The following is a 20,872-nucleotide window of genomic DNA, read 5'->3' on the forward strand; positions in this document are numbered from 1 at the left end:
GAGATCACTTAACTATGAACATCTCTGCTCCACTGGGTTTTGAGGATTTATTTCCTTAGAATCATTTGGTTTAGGAGCAAGTGAATTCCCCTGGCTCAGTTCTGAAAGCATCAAGAACACAGCAGACATTTCCATTTCCTTCTTGAGAGTTACATTTTTGTTGCTTTGCCACCAGAAAATCCTTTGGCGTACTTATTTTGGAAAGTATTATTGTAATGCAGTAAATGAGCCAGAGCTTTAATTGGCATATCAGTGGATTTTGTTGCTGTGTTTTTAAGTTCCTTACATTAGCATTTATTCCTGTTCCCTCAGAAAAATCATGCTTGTCGCATCCTCACAAACTCACTTTTAAAAGGAATTGATTGTGTTTCTGTTCATTTGATTTAGAATATTTCAGTTATTGATGCAGCCCTCCCACTCCAGGATATGAGTAACACATAAAAGGCATGGGGAAAAAAGTGGAGTGTTCAGTTCTGGAATGCTGTTAATTTTGCTTCTCGCAATCTAAAAACCCTCAGCCCTGACTCAAAATATATTACCTCTCAAATTACACAGTTGGGCACAGCGTAGGAACCCCTAACATATTTTTGTGCCTTCCTATCCTAGTTAATGACTACTTAGGTATGTCTTCCTGCCACCAACTGCTAATTTCCCAACAGGAGTAGGCCAGAAAGCCCCTTGAGTTGTTCCACCATTCATGGGACTTAAGAATCAGTCACATTGCTTCAGCTCTGGAGTTGCATATAGGCCAGACTAGGTAAGGATAGTGTATTATCCTTCCTAAAGAATATTTGGGAACCACTCGGGTATTTACAGCAATCAAAGGTAGCTTTATGAATCCAGTGCTTGGGAGAATTTTACATCTCACCAGCAGCCATGATGGGATTTGAACTCATGTTCCCAGAGCACTAGCGTGGGCCTATGTCTTCTTGCTCATTGACTTTAACACTTGCACTTTTCAGAGCAAAAAGGAAAGTCATAGGCTGTGCTCACTGCCACCTTCTCCAGGTAAACTGGATGAATAATAAATGCTAGCCCACCCAAATGGTCTCACATCCCTTGAATGAAGAAAATAAATTGCCACAAGTAAATCTCTGGTTTGATTTATTTCCCCTTCTACTCTTTGAAATCAATAGTCAGATAGACCCTCCATTACATGGACATCTGAGATAAAGTTACAATTACATAATAATTGCAGATACTTGACATTTATGAAGCCAGAAGTCACACAACACCAGGTTAAAGTCCACCAGGCTTATTTGAAACAAAAACTTTCAGAAAGCTGTTCCTTCATCATGTCACTTCACTTCACTTGATGAAGGAGCAACGCTCCAAAAACATGTGATTTCAAAATAAATCTGTTGCACTATAACCTGGTGTGGTGTGACCTCTGACTTTGTCCACCCAAGTCGAACACCAGCACCTCCACATCTTGATATTTATGCACATTTATTTCAACCTCTTTTCTCTCCATCCAACCTGTAGGTACGAAGATAATGAAGGAAACTCGGCAGAGTGCGATGAATTCTTGCCTCACTCAGATGCTGAGAAGAAACCGACTCGCTTCACAGATGTGAGTTTTTTTGATATTTTATGAAGAAAACATTATCAATTGGGGAAGGTGCTAAATTTAGTCAATTGGATTCGGAGCAGAACTTAGCCCTTTGAGTGAATGGTTGACAATTATGAGAATTAATCAACCAATTTTCTTTTGATCTCCCTTAGTTTTTGATGTTAATTTTTTGTTTTCTTATTACAGTTTGATGGGAAAACCTCATTTGGAATGTCAGTTTTCAACCTGAGCAATGCCATCATGGGCAGTGGTATCCTGGGCCTGGCATATGCGATGGCCAATACGGGCATTGTCCTCTTCCTGTAAGTACAGCTTTTATCTGTTTCGGTTGGTCACCTTTCTATCCTCTTCCATGCTTTGGGCATGCGGCATCCATCGACAAGAGAGCAGACAGTTCATAGAATCATTCTATGGCACTGAAGGAGGCCATTCAGAACATCTGCACTTCCACCATTTTCATAAGCTAGAAGTTCAAGGCCATTACTGTTCACTGCAAGAAACAGATAGTTAGGGTTAAAACCCATGTAAGATGGCAAAGATTCAGAGAGATGGTTAATTCAGTTTTGAAAGATGACAGTATACTGAATCTTCATTCTATTACAATGGGGATGAATGGTGCACTGAATAAAAGTTGTATCAAATCCTAGGGGGCACAGCATGTTTTGTCACTGATCGGTGCATTAAACAGTTTGCCTAATAGATCCTAGTGTGTTGGAGAATATGAGACATTTGAAATGATACCAAGCTGCTCCTTCCAAGGAAAGAAAACACAAGCTGTCCCGTAAATTAGGGATAGATCTTTTGTATTTCCCACGAGAAGAGAACTGCTACAGAGGCAAATAAAAAGGACCAAAATATAACAGACTGACAATAAATAAACGGAGACTAATTGCCAGAAATGGCCAGAAATGCTGGCATTCAATCCGTTGGTAAATTGCTTAAGGCTATAGGTCATAAATGCAAATGATATCTAGTATTTAGTCACATGACATTTAGAATGTGCATCACTTAATGACAATGAACAAGTAATGGCATAATACCAGAGCTACAGAGATAGGGTTTACAGAAGTTCTATGCCTCCGGAGAAAGATGACTATCAAATGTGGAACCATGTTGAATACTGTACACTTTCTTATTCATGGTCCTCATTCCTCTTCTGCAGTTTTTGAAGAAATGATTTTATTTGAAATCTTTTGTCATTATTCATTCACTGGATGAGGGTGTCTCTGGCTAGCAGCATTTATTGACCAATCTCAATTGCCCAGAGGGCGGTTAACAGTCACCCACATTGCTGTGGGTTCACAGTCACACATAGGCCAGACCAGGTAAGGATGGCAGTTTCCTTCCCTAACAGACATTAGTGAACCAGAAGGGGCTTTCCAACAATCAGCAATGGATTCATGATCATCAATAGATTCTTAATTCCAGATATTTCTCTGAATTCAAATTCCACCATCTGCCATAGTAGCTCCCCAATCTTAAATCCGCAGAATATTACCTGGGTCTCTGGGTTAACTGTCCAGCAATAATACCACTAGGCCATTGCTTCTCCAAAAGGTTATAGGTCACACTGGGGAAGGAGGTGCAATTAGTGAATCAGAACCAGTAAATTTTAAGAAAAGAAGCTATGAATGGTATTTCTCTTGGTACCATAGCAACATCTTGTATTCATAAAGTACCATTTAGTGGCCTAAGGGTGTCACAAATAAATATGGCATTGAGCCAAATAGGAGATTACCGAAACTGTAGTCCAAAGGGTAGATTTTAAGAAGCATCTTAAAGGAATATATATAGGCAGTGATGCTGGTGGGGTTAATTGGGGGAATTGCTGAGCTTAGGGTCTTGCTAACTGAAGGCATGTATGCTATTGATGGGGAGGAAGGAAGCCACCAAAGACCAAGAAGCCAAGATTGAAAGACTATACAGTTGGAAGATGCTATAAGCTTGGTATTATCTAACCTCTCCGTGGAACTGAAATTTCCAGCAGTCAATTAATTTGCCATCTGCGGCAGTCCTGTGCAAGTCAATGATCTTCTCCCATTTTGACCAAAGCACAAAAAGTGAATTTGAATCTAACAGCTTTTCAAACCTTTGCAAGACTTTGTGTTTATGTAGAATCAGAGACAGCCTTGACTTGGGAAGTGGATTGAGCATAAAGAGGTGCTGTTGACTAGGCTGTAATGGTGTCGGTGGTGTGGACGGGCTGATATGCACGTAGCCTATAAGCGTCAACAATACATGCACTGTACTGTTTAAATGCTTGAGGTCTGAAGAATGGATTCTGAGGGGTGTTAGAAAATGCACTGAGAATCAGTTCAGTTATGCGAGATATTTCATGAAGAAGCACGAAGTAGGGTGATCTGTGCCTCTTTTCAGGAATTTGGTTCTTTCCGTAGACACTTAGGAATGTGTTTCTGAGATGGATGTCTCATTTATTTTTCCAGCCTTCCAGTGGCTGCAGCAATAAAAGCAAAGCTGTGGGAGTCTGTGATGTTCTCTGAGTTCCTTGGTTATTTTAGAGCTGTTAAAAAAAACTGTCCCTTGGCTTTAAATGCAAGAATCACAGAAGTGTTACAGCACAGAGGAGGCCATTCAGTCCATTGTGTCTGAACCAGCTCTCTTATCAAGCAATTTATCCCATTTTTTCAATTTCTCTCCATAAACCTTCACATGCCGCCTTTGCAGATAACAGTGTAACCCCCTCCTTTTCAAAGCCTTGAATGAAGCGGCCCGAACACAGTCTCCGGCCATGCATTTCAGACCTTAACCACTTGCTGTGTGAAAAAGCTTTCCCTCAAATTGTTTCTTTTTAACCCTTTCATGAGTGGGAAACATCTCTCCCTGTCTACTCTGCCCAGACCTTTCATGATTTGAATATCTCCATCAGATCTCTGCTCTGCTTGCTCTTCACCAAGGAAAACAGTCCTAATGTCTCCAATATATCTTCATACCTGGTTCCAGGACTGAAGAACCTCTGGCTCATGATTCTTTTCTAAACTGCTAGAACACACCTAAGAATTTTGCTGAGGGCTCCCAGATGGAACTGCCATCTGAACTGTCTCACTTTGTTTGCAGGTACGCCTGAGGGAGCGATAGCTTAGAGCTGAGTAGAAAGAGTGTGGAAAGAGGAAACAATTGTCAGCTTGTGGATAATTGTGTGGGGCTGGATTAAATGTAGAAACAGGAACAGGCCATTCAGCCTGCTGTATAATTCTATTTGATCATGACTGATTCTTTATTCTTGATGCCATATTCTTCCAAGATGGCGGCAGCAGGATTAGTGACATTCGGCTCCTGAGCACAAGGCTTTGCTGCGCATGGCTCAGGTTCTGCTGCTTCTACATATTGTCTTTTCAGCTCCGTGAGGTTGTTTTTTGTTTTGGTTGCCCTGGGGCCTCCTCCTGGTGTCCTTCTGTGGGAGGCCAGAGCCCTGTGTACCTCCATCCCTGCTCTATCTCATGTGGCAGCATCAGAAAATGAGCCAGGACCCCATCGTTCAACTTGAAACCAGAACCCGATCGGTCACTGGAAGCCAGGACCCCATTGGTCAACTCAGAACCAGGACCCCATCGGTCAACTCAGAGCCAGGACCCCATTGGTCAACTCGGAGTCAGGACTCATCGGTCGATCTCCAACATTGGAGGTCAGGACCCGCACAGTGTGACTGTCTCCAACTCTAAAGCAGCAGTTACAGAAGTTGATAATGGTAAAACTTCAGATGGCGGTGACTTGAGGAGCAGAGAGAGTGAAGTCTCCAGAGGGGGAAAGAGGAACATTTGAGGTGTTTTCAGTTTTAGTAATTTCAATTTAATATTAATTTATTCAGTATTTTGCCATTTATACAATTTATTCAGTAATTTATTCTATAATCCAAGATGGCACCGGAATGTAGAGACATTATCTACTTTTCACTGTACCTAGGTACAAGTGGCAATTTTAAATAAATCCAATTTTAAATAAATTTGAATCTATTCCAGCTTTCTGCCATATCTCTAGATTGCCTTTAAAATCAAAAATTCTCACAAATATTTTCAGGCCTCGACAGCCTTCTCTGACAGAGAATTCGATGGGTTCACTATCCTACCTGTGAAGAAAAGTTTCTTAATCTCAGCCCGAAATGGATTACCCTATATCCTGAGACTGTGTCTCCCGGTTCTAACTCCACAACCAGGGGAAACATCATCCCTGCATTTAGTTAGTCCAATACTGTTAGCATTTCATATGTATTACTCTGATCTCCTCTCATCATCCCAAACTCTAGTGAATAAGGCATCAGTCGGACAAATTTCTCATCATAGACAGTCCTGCCATTCTTGGTATTAGGCTAATGAACCTCTGTTGCAGTCCCTGCATGGCAAATATATTGTTTCTGAGGTAAAGAGATCAAAACTGTATGCAATGCTCCAGGTGTGGACTCACTGAGGCACCCTATCCCTACTTCTGAACTCAAATCCTATCTGTCTACTCTCATTGACTGATGTACTAGGACTTTTGTCCATCCATGTTTCCCAAAGTATCATTATTCAAATAATATTCTACCTTTCTGTTTTTGATATCCATGTGTACAACTTCACATTTACCCTCATGGTTTTGCATCCAACATATGTTTGCCCACTCGCTCAATTTGTCTAAATCACCTTGAAGATTCCTTGTTGACTCCCCAAAACTCTCAGCGCCACCCAGTTTTGGAATTGTGCAATGCGAGGAGGATGCAAAGAGACGTCAAAGATTCTCTGTACTGTGATCCCTCTTTTTATAGGAAGTGATTGAACTTTGCATGATATGCACCTTGGAACATCATCCTTTCAGGGTGGCATAGGTAGCTTAGTGGTTAGCATTGCTGCCTCCGCGCCAAGGACCTGGGTTTGATTCCACACTTGTGCGACTGTCTGTGTCATTTCCTTCCACAGTCCAAAGATGTGCAGATTAGGTGGATTGGCCATGCTCAATTGCCTATCATGTGCAGATTAGCTGTGGCAAATGCAGGGTCCCAGGGAAGGGCGGGATAATTTTTGGAGGGCTGGTATGGGCTGAAAGGCCTGCTTCCATGCTGTAGGGATTCTAAATTTACCTGCTTTATTATTGAACACTACTTTCATTGCTCATAAGTCATAGAAAGTCCAATTGATTGAGAGGAAAAGACACAGATGCACTCTTGAATGATGGTTTAAAAAATCAGACAGGACTGAATTGATTAGGTAAAATGGTTGCCCTCATTGCTCAGACCTTTGAGTTTAAAAGTTGGGATGTCATGTTGAGGTTGTCCAGGACATTGGTTAGGTCTCTTCTGAAGTACTGTGTCCAGTTCTGGTTGCCCTGTGATAGGAAGAATATTATTCAGCTAGAGAGGGTTCAGAAGAGATTTCCCAGGATCTTGTGAGGAATGGAGGGTTTGAATTATAAGAAGAGGCTGGATAGGCTGGGACTTCTTCAATGGAGCACAAGAGGTTGGAGCGGAAGAGATGGGGTGGCCTTATAGATGTCTATAAAATCATGAAGTGATTAGATAAGGTAGAGGCAGGTGTCTTTTCCCTGGGTGGGGAATTCAATACCAGGGGGCATATTTTTAAAATGAGAGGAGTAAGATTTGAAAAAGACATGAGGAACAATGATTTTACACAGAGAGTGGTTCATGTGTGGAATGAACTTCCAGAAGAAGCGGTGAATGCAAATACAATTAAACATTTAAAAGATATTTAAATAAGTGTATGAATAGGAATTTATTTTTGAGATATGGGCCTAGCACAGGCAGTTTAGTTTGTGATCATGGTTGGCATGGACTAATTGAACCGAAAGATCTGTTTCCATGTGGTAGAGCTCTATGGCACAGGGCAGCATGGTGGCTCAGTAGTTAGCACTGCTCCCTCACGCCAGCAGCGACCCAGGTTCAATTCCCGCATTGGGTGACTGCCTGTGTGGAGTTTGCACATTCTCCCTGTGTCTGCATGGGTTTCCTCTGGGTGCTCCAGTTTTCTCCCACAATCCAAAGATGTGCGAGTCAGGTGAGCATGCCATGCTAAATTGCCCATAGTGTTAGGTGCACTAGTCAGGGGTAAATGTAGGGTAGGGGAATGGGTCTGAGTGGGTTACTCTTCAGATGTTCAGCATGAACTTGTTGGGCCGAAGGGCTTGGTTCCATACTGTAGGGAATCTCATCTAATGGCTCTGTGTAACTGTGTTCAGTGGTCATGCAAGAGGTGGCAGAAATGGCAGAAGATGATCTGTGGATTTGAAACTGAGAAGGGGGGAAGGAGAAAAGTGAGAACAGGAGAGTATGAAATGGGATGATCACAGTCAACTGTCAATTGTAGTTGGAGGGGAACCTTCCATTGAGGAAAAAGGAATGCAGATCAGAAGCATTACATCGTTGGAAGGTTAGGTTTGCAAAACAGGTGCAACAGAGATGGGGAACCTGGGAGAATGAAATGGACTCCTTACAGGAAGCAGAGTGAGAAATTGTGGTTGAGGTGGCTGTAGGGTTAATATTGGTTGATAGAGAAATCGCGGAAGGGAAGTCATAGATTACAGGAAGGTGACAAAGTGAAGATTGGAAATGTCACTTGAATGATACACTCCTCAATGTACCTGTTTAATCAGTATGTTATATTTCTGTTTTTTGAGTCATTGAATCTATACAACAGGAAATGATTAAATTACCTACGTCAACACCCAGAAAATAAACAAAGCATCAAACATCCTGGATTAAAAATTAACAATCCTGTACCTTTGTGTACATTTGCTTCAGTGAATTGTCTCAATGGTTCTTCTGATGAGCCAATGTGACTTTGGATGAACTCCTATTTGAAATATATAAAAAGGTCTCCCGTGATCTTGTATCAAGGTTACAAGCATCTGATTGGGAGAACTCTACACCACCATGGGTTCCCAAGGAAATTCACTGAGTAAGTGTCAACATATTAGCTCCTGTGTGGGACAGAGTGGGTGAAATAGAACAACGTATTCGTGTCAAACATGTTACAGGGCCACTTGTGACCATCTCACATATTTGGTTATACTGGGCAATTGGTATGTCCATCAAAAATGGGGGAACTGATAGATAACATCAAAAATCTTCTGGTAGCATTGAAGAGGCTTGGTTACTTGGCATCTTTGCACACATTAAACCAATACAAATGGCACTCAATTCGTGTTATGGGTCCCATAGCTCTAGTCAGTAAACAAAAAACTCTTGCTACTTCTTACATAAGTTAGCCCTATAGCTGACCTCTTATTCCTTCCCCTGATCATTCACTTCATGTCAGTGACTGTGCCTTAAATCATCTGCGTCTCACTCTCCGAAATATTCTTTCTAACCTTCTCCATATCTCTACCTTCCTCTTCTAATGTAATGTTGGCCTTGCTCAGTGAAGGTATTCATATTTCGAAGCTTATGCTACATTGTAGAGACTGGGGCACATAATTGGCAAAACCAAGGGAGTGCAGCATTGTTGGAGGTGCTGTCTTTCAGATGCAATGTTGCCACCCATGCCCCAACCAGCCTTCTCAGGCAAGTGTAGAAAATCCTATGGGACTATTTGAAGCAAAACCCATGTGGTTCACTAAACTCCTTTAGGGAAGGAAATCTACTTGTTCTTACTTGGGCAGGCCTACATATGATTCCAGATCTATAACAATGTTGTTGTCTTCGAATTGCCCTTTGGAAAAATTAAATGCTGACCCATATCCTGTGAACAACTGGCATGTTCACTGAAAGTACTTCACAATGTTCTGAAAACATAAAAGGGCCTTTATACATGTAAATACCTTTTCTGTGTATTTTTTCTTAAAATCTATAGTTGACCAAAACATCGATTACCATTCTTAATCTGAACTTTGGCTCCCTATCTGTTTCAATCTGCTTCTGTAATGCATCAATGTTTTGTCCAAATGCAAGATGGTATATTAACTGCATGTTTTTTTGTGTGAACATGAATAACGTGAGTTGTAACAATAGCCAATAGAGAACTTCTCAACCATGTTTGCAAGAGGAAATGGACTGACGGAACAATCATTTTTGGTTTTGAGACCTTAAAAATATTTAATGTAATTGCTTATTTGAAAAACCATTCAAGAATAATGGCAATTCTAATTGGTGGCTTCAATAAGCATGTGAAGTTACAATAAGTCTTTCATTAACTCTGCTGATTTTCAGGTGAAGTAAACTTTATATTGAATACTACGGTTGGTAAATTGAGCATATGTTAATTTACATAACGTAGCAAAATAAGAGATTGACAGTTGCACAGTTGTTTTGCACGTTAAAATGCCAGGGTGGTGGGACAAAACATGGCTGGATGCTGATTTGAGACTATAATTACGTGCAAAATAATTTCCCTATCCCAGCTGATGATGTTGGTTGGAATATGTAGAATTTGGCCAGAGACTTCAGTCCACAAGTTGAGAGAGAAGGTCACTTTGCAGTCCTTTTTTAGCAATGATAGTGCAGCCTTGGCAGAGGTTCGAGAGGGTGGTTCGGTCATCTGCACAACCATTTGGCGGGGACTGAAGGAGAAAATAAAAACCCTTAGAAATAAATTTGGAATCATGTGAATGTTCGGGATGCCAGCAGTCAATGCCAGGGGAGAAATGGACACATTGTAACCTCTCTGGTTACCACTTAATTCTCCCTTTCAGAGCCATCTTTTCATTTGATCTGTATGTTGACCTAAAGTGCACTGCTCCCGTGCTGCACAGGTTGGTAGTAAGATTTAAGTCACCTTGTCAATGTGACGTTCACCAGTGCCCAAGCTGAACCAGCACTTGAACAAGGGTAAAAAAGTAAAAGGAAGATTGCATTTATGTAGTGCTTTTCATGACCACCAGATGACTTACATCATTTTACAACCAATTAACTACTGTTTGAAATATAGCCACTGTTGTAATGTAGCAAACACTGCAGCCAGGGGTTGTGCACAGCAAGGTTCTAATAAACCAGCTTTTTAATTGAGGGATCAGGAATAAAGTTTTAGGGGGGAATATCTTACTTGCTGCTCTTTGAAACAGTGCCATGGGATCTTTTACGTCTACTTGAGTGGGCAGATGGAGTTTAACGTCTGAAGTCAAAGAGGATATTTCTGGCAGTGCAGCACCTCTCCGTACTTTGATGTTTAGGTGGGATAACGCTGAATCTGTAAGATCCTTTAGGCAGCAAATAACATAAATCAAGTTGCATTCATATTACAGGCCACTGAAAAGGATAAAAATACATTTGTGTGTTTGCCAATGGCCAGGATGCTTAGTTGCACAGATGGAAATTGTTTCCTCCTGGTCCTCTTTTTCTTTTTTAAATAAAAGCCTAAGGCTCAGTAGTGTCTACGTGTTTGGCTTCTGCTTGTGTGTCTGCAATTGGAATGGGCAGGGATTCAAACAAAATATTGAACGACGTCATGAAGTCTGAACTGACGTCCTCGTTCAGTCATCTTGCATAGTGCAGCTCTCTGAGTAAATGCAGCAACTAATCAGGTGGAAGGGAGTGAGAGTGGCTTCAGATTAGTCAGTATTTTTCCAGCAAGCTTTATCAGTATTCAAATCTTACTCTTGCAGTTGCGAATACCCTCGGTTCTCCCTCCCTCCTCCTCCTCCTCAGTTCCAATTGTGGAGTGCCCCCACAAATTTGCAACAGAGTACTTGACTATCCCAATATTTACTGACATTTGTTCAGCAGAAGTCCATTTGTTTATGGTGATAAAGGCGACACATTGTCGGAAAGCCCCAGATCCATGCACAAAACCTTTGCAAATACAAACTAAATTAATACCTACAAAATGAAGCTCTAAGTGGAGAGTGGCTGGTAAGCTAGAAGTTGCAGGACAAATTCTTTACTTGAGCAATATAATTAAGCATTCACGTGAAGGATTCATTTTCTAGGTAATATTTATTACCTAGAATATTTATTCGTCATGACTAATATTTATTTTTACCTAAACAATAAATTGGATTTGGGTAACAGACTGCTCCCTTCCATTTGTCCTTAAATATTTGCCCTTTCAAACATTTAAATTAGATGTTTTAGGAAGTTGCTGGCTAGGCAAAAAAACAAGGTGTGAATTCCGTGAGAGTGAAACAAGGAAAGAGTGCACTTAATTAGCATGTGTATGTCCTTAAGACACCCAGGAGCTCTTTACAGCCAGTGAAATGTTTTTGAAGTGCAGTCACTTGTTATAATGTAGGAAATACAGCTGTCAATTTGTACACAACAAGCTCCCACAAAACCACAGTTTGATAATGGCGAGATAATCTGTCTTTTCATGATGCTGACTTAGAGATATCTATTGGTCTGGACACTGGAGAGGATTCCATTGCTCTTCTTTCATATCGAGACATCAAATTCTTTTATTCTGACCAAATAGAGCGTCAGTTAAACATCCCATCTGAAAAACAACTGACTCGCCTGCATAGAATCAATTAATGCTGAAGTGGCCCTTCAACCCATTGAGTCTGTACTGCCAAAACAATGCTATTCCCTCCCCAGGGGCATTGTGGGTCTACCTATGGCACAGGGACTCCAGCAGGTTCGAGAAGGCAGCTCACCATCTGCTTATCAAGGGCAACCAGAGACAGGCAGTAAATGCTGGCCCAGGCAGCAACACCCACATCCCACAAGTGAAAACAAAATCAACACTAGTCTCACTTTCCAGTGCTAGGACCATAGCCTTGACTATTAAGATGTTTCAAATGGAGTTCACTGCAGTATCAGCCTGGATTTCATGTTCAAATTCATAATATCATGTCTTAACTCCTGAAGGATAAATATTTTCAGTGTGCTTTTGTGATTTGCTTTACGCTCTTCACTGCATCGCAATAATATACTACTTCTGTAACACCTGCCTTTCTTCCATTTCATGAGGAAAACACCCGCAGTAGGGCTGAAAGAATCAAACTGGGATCTGAGCTGCTCAATGGACAACTCTTCACCCCTAAGGTGGAGAGAAATCTGACTCTGACCACACAGAGCAGGTCCTAGACTGGTATCGGAGGCTGCCCTTGACTGACTGTGCCAGGAGCTCCTAAGCGAAGGGTATCCCTGTTATCTTGACTGAGCCCTGCTGACAAGCATGACCAGCTTCCTGCCTTTGTGTCTATGCTAATTGGCATTGCAGCAGTAATAACCTGGTATTCCTGGCTGTGGTGGCAAAGCATAAAAGGTCAAGGCAAGGCATCGAAGGCAAAGGTGCTGTGAATATCCAAGAAGGCTCAGAGTAAGTGAGGACTATGGGAAGTGAGTGAAGAGCCTAGAGATACAGACTGGACCAGTCAATGAGCTGGTGCATATCCCTAAGGGCACATTCTCCTTTTTGCATCGTTGCAACGAGAAATGCTGGTGCAGTCTGAGGTCCAGCATTGAAGGCAGAAATGTCCTGGAAGTGGATCAGAGATGTGCCATTGGTTTTTGATTTGATTTGATTTGATATTGTGACATGTATTGAGATATAATGAAAAGTATTGGTGTGTGTGCTGTCCAGACAAATCATACCTTACCTAAGTACACCAGCGTAAGAGAACAGAATGCAGAATATAGTGCTACAGCTCCAGAGAAAGTCCAGAGAAAGATTAACTCTAATATATGAGAGTTCATAAGTTGGATAACAGCGGGGAAGAAACTGTTCTTGAATCTGTTGGTGCATGTTTTCAAACATTTGAATCTTCTGCCTGGTAGAAGAGGGTGGAAGAGAGTATAACCAGAGTGGGAAGTGTAGTTGGACTCAATGGAAGGAAGGCTGGCTTTTGTGATGGATTGCTCTGCATTCACAACTCCCTATAATTTCTTGCGGTCTTGGGCAGAGCGATTGCCATACCAAACTGGGATGCATCCAAATAGGGTGCTTTCTATGGTACATCTATAAAAATTGGTACGAGTCATTGTGGATATGCTGTTTTCCTTAGCTTTCTGAAGAAGTAGAGGCTTTGGTGTGCTTTCTTAACTGTAGCGATGATGTGGAAATCTTAGAGGCTGGCACATTTTGGATGCCATTCTTGTGGGGTGCATGTAATTGGTACTCATGGAGCACACCCAAGATGCTGTTTCCCAGTGAGAAAAGCTGGGCTATTCATTAGGGACTTACCAAATAGTATTTGCCCTTAATTGGCAATTTGCCACTGCTGAGTGAAACATTACCAGACCTTTTGTGAAAAGCATAAACAATGGAGCAAGACTTCTTGCCCGATTCTGCCACGCATCTTGCCAAACTACTCCACCCAGACCCCAATAAGATTGCACCCTTCTTTCCAAATCAATGTACTATTTAAGTTGGGGAGGTGTTTTACCATGCCTCCATTGGAAATGTACCACACAGAACACAAGTAATGTTCCATTTAGGATGCGGGCATGCAAAGATGTGTGTTAATCTCAAAGACAGCAGCAGTGAAATAAGACAGCAGTGCACAGCAGATTTAACACAGCTTAGAGGATCCGATGTGCCAAAGTTAAGCCTGATTAACACACCCACGTAAAATGTAAATAGTATGTGCAGAATTTTAATCGTTACCGAAACCATTAAAATCAGAAGAATTTAGGGTTCAAGCTGGAATGCAAAATGCAGAATCCAGTTCGCCATTACATTCTGAGAGTTAAACAAGAGATAAATGAGGACTGAGGTCTGAGATTTGTACATCAAAGAGTTAATAGGCAGAAAAGTTTGGATGTAAACCTCTCTAAATTACCTTAAAACTTTGCTTTTGTGTTGAAATGAAGAAAACACAATAGTTTGGAGATACAAAAATTTTGCCTAGGCAAAGAGATTTGAAGGCTGGTGTTTGCAGCTAAAATGTTATGAAGTTTTATTTGTTAGATATGAGAGTAGGATGTATCTGCATTACACTATAATCAACTTCAATCTACTTGCACTATCAGACATCAGTTTCTCGAATGTGACAGTAATATAACCTGCTGCGTTTACTCAACATGCATCAGTCACATTTTACACAGCACACATATATCGGATATGGCTGAACCGATGACATTTACATACGATGTGAAATATTTTGTCACTGTTTTTTTTCTGAAGGGTGACGTGGATTCTTAGCTTTTGAAAACAAATGGGATTTAGTCCCTCATTTTAGCTCTTTGCTAAAGGAAGGAGGATTTAATGATTCTTTTCCTCTTCCACTAATCCATGGCACTAATTCTCCCAGATGTTCCAGTCAATCTTGTCTCAAGGCACACACTGTGCTGTGCTGAGCTTATGCTGCGCTGAACGTGGGTTGAACAGTTGAGCAGGAATAAAATTGGGTTAGGGCAGGATATGGTGGCAGTGGGGGAGGGGAGATTTCAGACCACTAATCACCTTAGAAGCTAAGTAATAAGATGCTACCACAATTCATTAAAGATCGTTAAGCCTTCTTAAAATGGCAAGTGAGTGTAGAGGTAAAATGTTGGAATCATTTTGCAGTTTTAATGGCACGATTGTACAGCCAACATTTGACCAGAAAAACAGCTACAGTTTTACTGAGAGAAAGCTGGTGTGAGAAATATCAGCCTGTTGCCATAGCGGAATGCTCTTGTGAAATTGGCACTGTGATACATTAGTGATGAAGTGGAGTAGCCAGCACTCCAAAGTTGTTCTATAAGATTTGGAGATTAATTTCTTGTACATTACTCTTCAGAAAGGGATCATGTGAAGACTTTAAAAAGATGCATCTTTTTAACTTTCATTTGCATGCCAGTAAATAAAAAATGTATATGGAGAAGGGGTGGGAAGTACAGGTTTCACGACTGAACGAAGCATGAGGTGATAAAATCTCCACATGTCATTCGAAGTTGGCAACCCGTTGGTGGGAGTGCAGAACAGAGGCAATTTGCTTTTCCTCACAGTGCTTGTCCCCAGCATAGATCACTGCGGATCAAAAAATGAGCTGCTCCTTTGCGCTATGGAGGTCAAAATTCACAAAAACAGCGAGGATTGAAATGAAAATTTCACACAGGCTGGAAATGAAAAAGTGCACGCAAAAACAAAACTCCCGATGGAATGTGCTGGTGTCTGAAATTATGATGAATATGTTCCTATACTGAAGGATTTATTTTCTGTGAGAAACGGGGCTTTTATCAATGGAGGCTTTTTTGGCAATCACCCTGCTCAGCAGACATGAGAATGCCCTGATTTGTATGTTCAACGAACACTATGTTGCAGACAGTACAGTTACTTGTCTGATAATTTGTGAAACATCTGACTGGGGGAAAGAACTTTTTTTTTTAGAAAATGTGTTATTTCTTTAACTATGAAACTCATAAAACACATCATTGTTGTCACTTCTTGTTGTAAGTGTAAAACATTCAGTTCCCTCTGGTTCTCAATGGATAAATGAACTGTGCTGGGAAGGTCCCAAATTCAGTTCATTGTTCTGTGATGTCTGTGCTGGCCTCCTGCAGGAATGAGTTGGTTAGACCCTGTCTCCCAGCCTATCTCCATAACCCTGCAAAGTTCAGGGCATTAGTGTTGGGAAATAGAAGCCATTTTCAGTCACCGTAGTCCATGGTAGGAATGGGCACTCCTAGACAAAAGGACTGAAGGTCTCTCTACTCTGATGTTTCTCAAAAAGGGGGTTATTTTAACCTAATGACTGGAGCTACACAAGATCTTTGGCAACATCATTTTAATAACCTCTCCAGTGTTGTTGTGTTCACGGATTCGAGTGGAATATGAATTTGTACTGTGTGTCAAAACAGCATTTCATTTGCACCCCACAACTCCCATCCTAACCCAATCCTTATAGTTTCCTGGGGTTGGGTAAGGTTAAAATTGACTCGGTAAAAACAATGATTGCAGATGCTGGAAACCAGATTCTGGATTAGAGTGGTGCTGGAAAAGCACAGAAGTTCAGGCAACATCCGAGGAGCAAGAAAAAGGATTCCTCTATTCCTGATGAAGGGCTTTTGCACAAAACATCGATTTTCCTGCTCCTCGGATGCTGCCTGAACTGCTGTGCTTTTCCAGCACCACTCTAATCCAGAATAAGGTTAAAATTGACCCTAGCTATATCTCACCTCTAACCTCAAAAGAGGTTCAGCCTCAAGTTCTCAGGTAGACCCCTACTGAGTGACACTGACAGTGCTGAACTTAGGTCTGTGCTGTGTAATCTGATCTCTATTGTGCACATATCTTGCCTTTAAGAAAAATAAATTTAACAAACTAAAACCCCCACCTGGAAGGACTCCATGTGCTGTGCATATGCAATCTTGCAACTTTGCCTGACAGTTCCCAACTGTGGGTCTACAAGCTGCATATGTGGAGAAATGTACAGTGGGTTTGCTGTAATGCCTGATTCATAACTTATAGTGTGTTTTACTGTTTCAAATAAAATAACTCGCCGAATTAATCAGTCCCTGACAGCAATTGATTATTCAACCATTATCATGAACATGACAATCACAGCTGTCTCAGAAGCAGAATAAATACAGTCAGTCCAGAGATGGAACCAGGCATGTTTCTCAGCCATTGTCCCCTAATGTGAGTGCTGCTGTTGGCTAGTAGTAGGAGATAGATAAGCCCCAACCCCCCACCCCCACCCCGCAATGCATTCAGCTTATAACCCATGCCAGGTTTTCAAATGAAGAATGAACTGTGAGAGAGGTCTGCATGATTGCAGCCATTGATGGAGCGAAATAATGCTGAGCCTTTGATACAGTAGAGGTGGGAATATTCAGTGAGCATCCACACACACTCCCTCACTCACGCACATACCTCAGCAGAAAAGCACCTAACATTTCAGTATGATCACTAACCTATTGATCCAACTGAAACTCTTTTCTCTCTAAACAGATGTTCCCTGACCTGCTGTGACATAGAATGCCTACAGTTTAGAAACAGGCCATTTGACCCAAAAGAGTCAAGAGTGTACTACTGGAAAAGCACAGCAGGTCAGGCAGCATCCGAGAATCAGGAGAATCAATGTTTTGGGCCAGTACCCTTCAGCAGGAAATTGCTGATGAAGGGCTCCATCCCGAAATGTCGATTTTCCTGCTCCTCGGATGCAGCCTGACCTGCTGTGTTTTTCCAGCACCACACTCTCTGATTCCAGCATCTGCAGACCTCACTTTCTCCCATTTGGCCCAACAGGTCCACACCAGCCCTCCAACCCCCCGCACCCCCGCCCCACACCTGGAATATCGCTGGAATTCTGCACCTCCCATAGCTAATCAACCTAACCAACATATCCTTGAAAACTATTTGGCATGGCCAATCCATCTAACCTGCACATCTTTGGACTGTGTGAGGAAGCCAGGAGAACCTGGAAGCAACCCACACAGACACGGGGAGAATGGGCACACTCCACACATAGCCAGTCACCCGAGGCTGGTATTGAGCCCAGGTCCCTGGCACTGTGAGGCAGCAGTGCTAACCACGGAGACCCCATGCCACTGTCTTTCCAGCTGTTTTCTGTTCTTATTCCAGATTTCCAAAACTTGTAGTATTTTGCTTCACAATAGTCCATTGCAGATACCGAAAGTGAAGCTTTAATTCAATCAGACAGCAAGAGATCTATCTGTTTTCTGTGTACTACAAGAAGGGCCATCATTCTGTGCAGCAAAAGAACAAATCTGACCCCATGATTCCCAAACGATTAAGTTGCTGATTAACAAAAAGTGACAAATGGGAGCAGAGAGGATGCTGAAAGCTGAGGCAGCCCATTCCATTTCATGGTTTACCAGACTGATTGCTGGGATTGACATGGGATTGACATTTTAAGAGAGACTGGATTGGTTTCGTGATTATAAGAGGGCAGATCTCCTGGAGATCATTAAAATTCTAACAGATCCAGACAGGGTAAAAACTGAAATAACTGTGAATGCTGTAACTCAGAAACAAACACAGACATTGTGTTTGGAAACGGTCTGTGTGGGTTACTCTTCGGAGGGTCGGTATGGATTGGTTAGGCCAAACGGCCTATTTCCACACTGTAGGGAATCTAATCTAATTACTAGAAAGGCTCAGAACAGAGGAAGGGTCCCAAAACATTTCTCTTCACAGATGTTGCCAGACCTGCTCAGCTTTTCCAGCAATTTCTGTGTCTGTTTCTGGACAGGGTAAAGGCAGGAAAGATATTTCTAATGACCAGGGAGTCTAGAACCAGGGATCACAATCTAAGGATACAAGGTGGGCCACTTAGGACTGACATGAGGAGGAATTTCGTCCCCAGGGAGTAGTGAGCCTGTGGTTTCTCTGCCATAGGAAGTGGTTGAATGTTTTCAAGAAGGAGTTAAGTGCAGTTCTTAGAGCTAAGGAGAAAGCAAGAAGAGGGTGCTGAGTTGGATGACCATATTGAATGGCAGACCAGAAACAAAGGGCAGAATGGCCTACGCCTGCTCCTATTTTCTATGTTTCCATGCTCCTACACATTTGATCAGGAAGTCCCTGTGTTCGCCAAAACCCTGAAGTGTCATCATGAGGAAGGCCAATAAAGAAAGGGCAAGAGTTGGTGTGATACAGTACCAATGAGCAGCATTCAGGAGAAGGAAGGTTTCGGATTCTAACCCCGTGATGATTAATTTTATGGCATCTTATTGCAAAGATCTCACTTTGGAATAGGAATTTCCATATGGAATTCTTCCCATGAATCATACTCTCACATTCTGTCCCTGACTCTTCTTCAAACTCTCTTTGGGCTGGAATTCTGAAACAATTGAAAGGTGGGACAGAACATAATGGTGCTGGGCATGTCTTCTCTAGTGTCTGAAAGAGTGAGAGATAATCTCACTAAAACCTCCAAAACACTGAAAAGGATAGACAGGGTAGATCCAGGTTAAGATGTCTTCCTGGTTGGGAGTGTAAAATCAGGGGCACAATGAGGGATACAATTTAAGACCGAGATGAGGAGAAATTGTTCACTCTGAAGGTTGTGAATCTCCACTCCGGAGGACTGTGGAAGCTCAGTCTTTGTGTGTATTTAAAGTAGAAAGTGATAGATTTCTGGTTATCAATGGCATAAAAAGTTATTGAAATGTTCAATTAGCCATGTTTGTGCTAAATGGTGGAGTAGATTTGATGGGATGAATGGCCTACTGCTATTTCTGTGGAATTTCAGAAAGTGTGCTTAAGCCATCAGCATTTTTCTACGATTTATGAAGGCCAATCTCAAAAAGGAGCATGTTCAGAAATCACATTACTAAAGCCGTGCTGTTAAAAAAACATTTTTGGGCAAGTATTTTTTGTTTAATTCATTCATGCAATGCAGCTGTTGCTGACTATTTATTGCCCATCCCTAATTACCCAGAGGGCAGTTAAGAGTCAACCACATTGTTGTAGGTCTGGAGTCACATGTAGGCAAGACTAGGCAAGGATGGTGGTTCCCTTTCCTAAAGAGTATTAATGGGCTTTTCCTGACAATCAACAATTGATGCATGGTCATCATTCGACTCTTAATTCCAGATTTCTTTTCCCCATGACAGGATTTGAATCCAGGTGCCTAGAACATCACCTGATATTTTCTGATAGATAGTCTCCCAATGATACCACTCGGCCATTGCATCCCTTAAATATGCATATTGAAGTATTGGTAAAAACATTAAAGTCTCAACAGAAGCCTAGAGGATGCATATGATTTTGCCATGAACGGATTTGGAAATTATTTTTTGACTCCCTTTCCTCCTGTTTCCTTTTCAGCTTTCTGTTGACAACTGTGGCCTTACTTTCCTCCTATTCCATTCACTTGCTTCTGAAAGCTTCCGGTGTGGTTGGTAAGTTTTATTTAACATGGACCTTCCCTATGCTGTACTTTGAGGAAGAGGAAATCGCCCGACTTTAATTTACTGAAGAACGCATTGAAGACAAATGTGTCTGGGTTAGGAATTTCCTTTGATGTTATTTATGTTGGCGATGGAGGCCGTGTCAACAGTTGTCTGTTTGGTAATTTTCCAAAGGAAAATTTGCAGGATGCCCTTCCACATGTCACAGTGACACCAGGAGTTGCTAAACCCCCAGGAATCTAGGATTAATCTGTCACCAATCGGAGAGAAAGATCAGAGAGCCATTCAAAGTGTTTATGGGCTTTTTCTTCTCTCAGTCCCAGGTGGGAGATGGAAGGGCACAAGGTGAAATCTTCAGGCATATGTGCAGCCATCTTAGAGCAATCTGAGGACTAACAAAGGCGCATGACTCGGGTCTTGCTGTCTGCTTCCTCTGACAATTTTGTATAGTTTAACTGCATACCCTAATTTAATTCCCCATATATTAACGCGCTATCATTAGATTGAGAGTGATGCTGGACAACATACTCACAGGCCTCTAGCTTTGACATTTAGAATCATAGAATCCCTACAGTGAGAAAAGAGGCTATTTGACTGATTAGGTCTGCACTGACCCTTTG

At 41.7% G+C, this 20,872-nt stretch overlaps 1 protein-coding gene across 2 annotated transcripts in view; it reads left to right on the forward strand.

Annotated features, from left to right (window-relative positions):
- LOC132822265 (sodium-coupled neutral amino acid transporter 3-like) overlaps positions 1-20,872 on the forward strand; it is a 135,328-nt gene that overhangs the window by 46,758 nt on the left and 67,698 nt on the right. For both annotated transcript variants that reach the window (XM_060835411.1, XM_060835412.1), the window contains exons 3-5: positions 1,486-1,573; positions 1,760-1,875; positions 20,170-20,243. In XM_060835411.1, the coding sequence (XP_060691394.1) occupies positions 1,486-1,573; positions 1,760-1,875; positions 20,170-20,243 (278 nt within the window). The remainder of the gene's footprint in view (positions 1-1,485; positions 1,574-1,759; positions 1,876-20,169; positions 20,244-20,872) is intronic.

This window comes from Hemiscyllium ocellatum, chromosome 14, assembly GCF_020745735.1.
Source record: "Hemiscyllium ocellatum isolate sHemOce1 chromosome 14, sHemOce1.pat.X.cur, whole genome shotgun sequence".
NCBI classification, from domain to species: Eukaryota; Metazoa; Chordata; class Chondrichthyes; order Orectolobiformes; family Hemiscylliidae; genus Hemiscyllium; species Hemiscyllium ocellatum.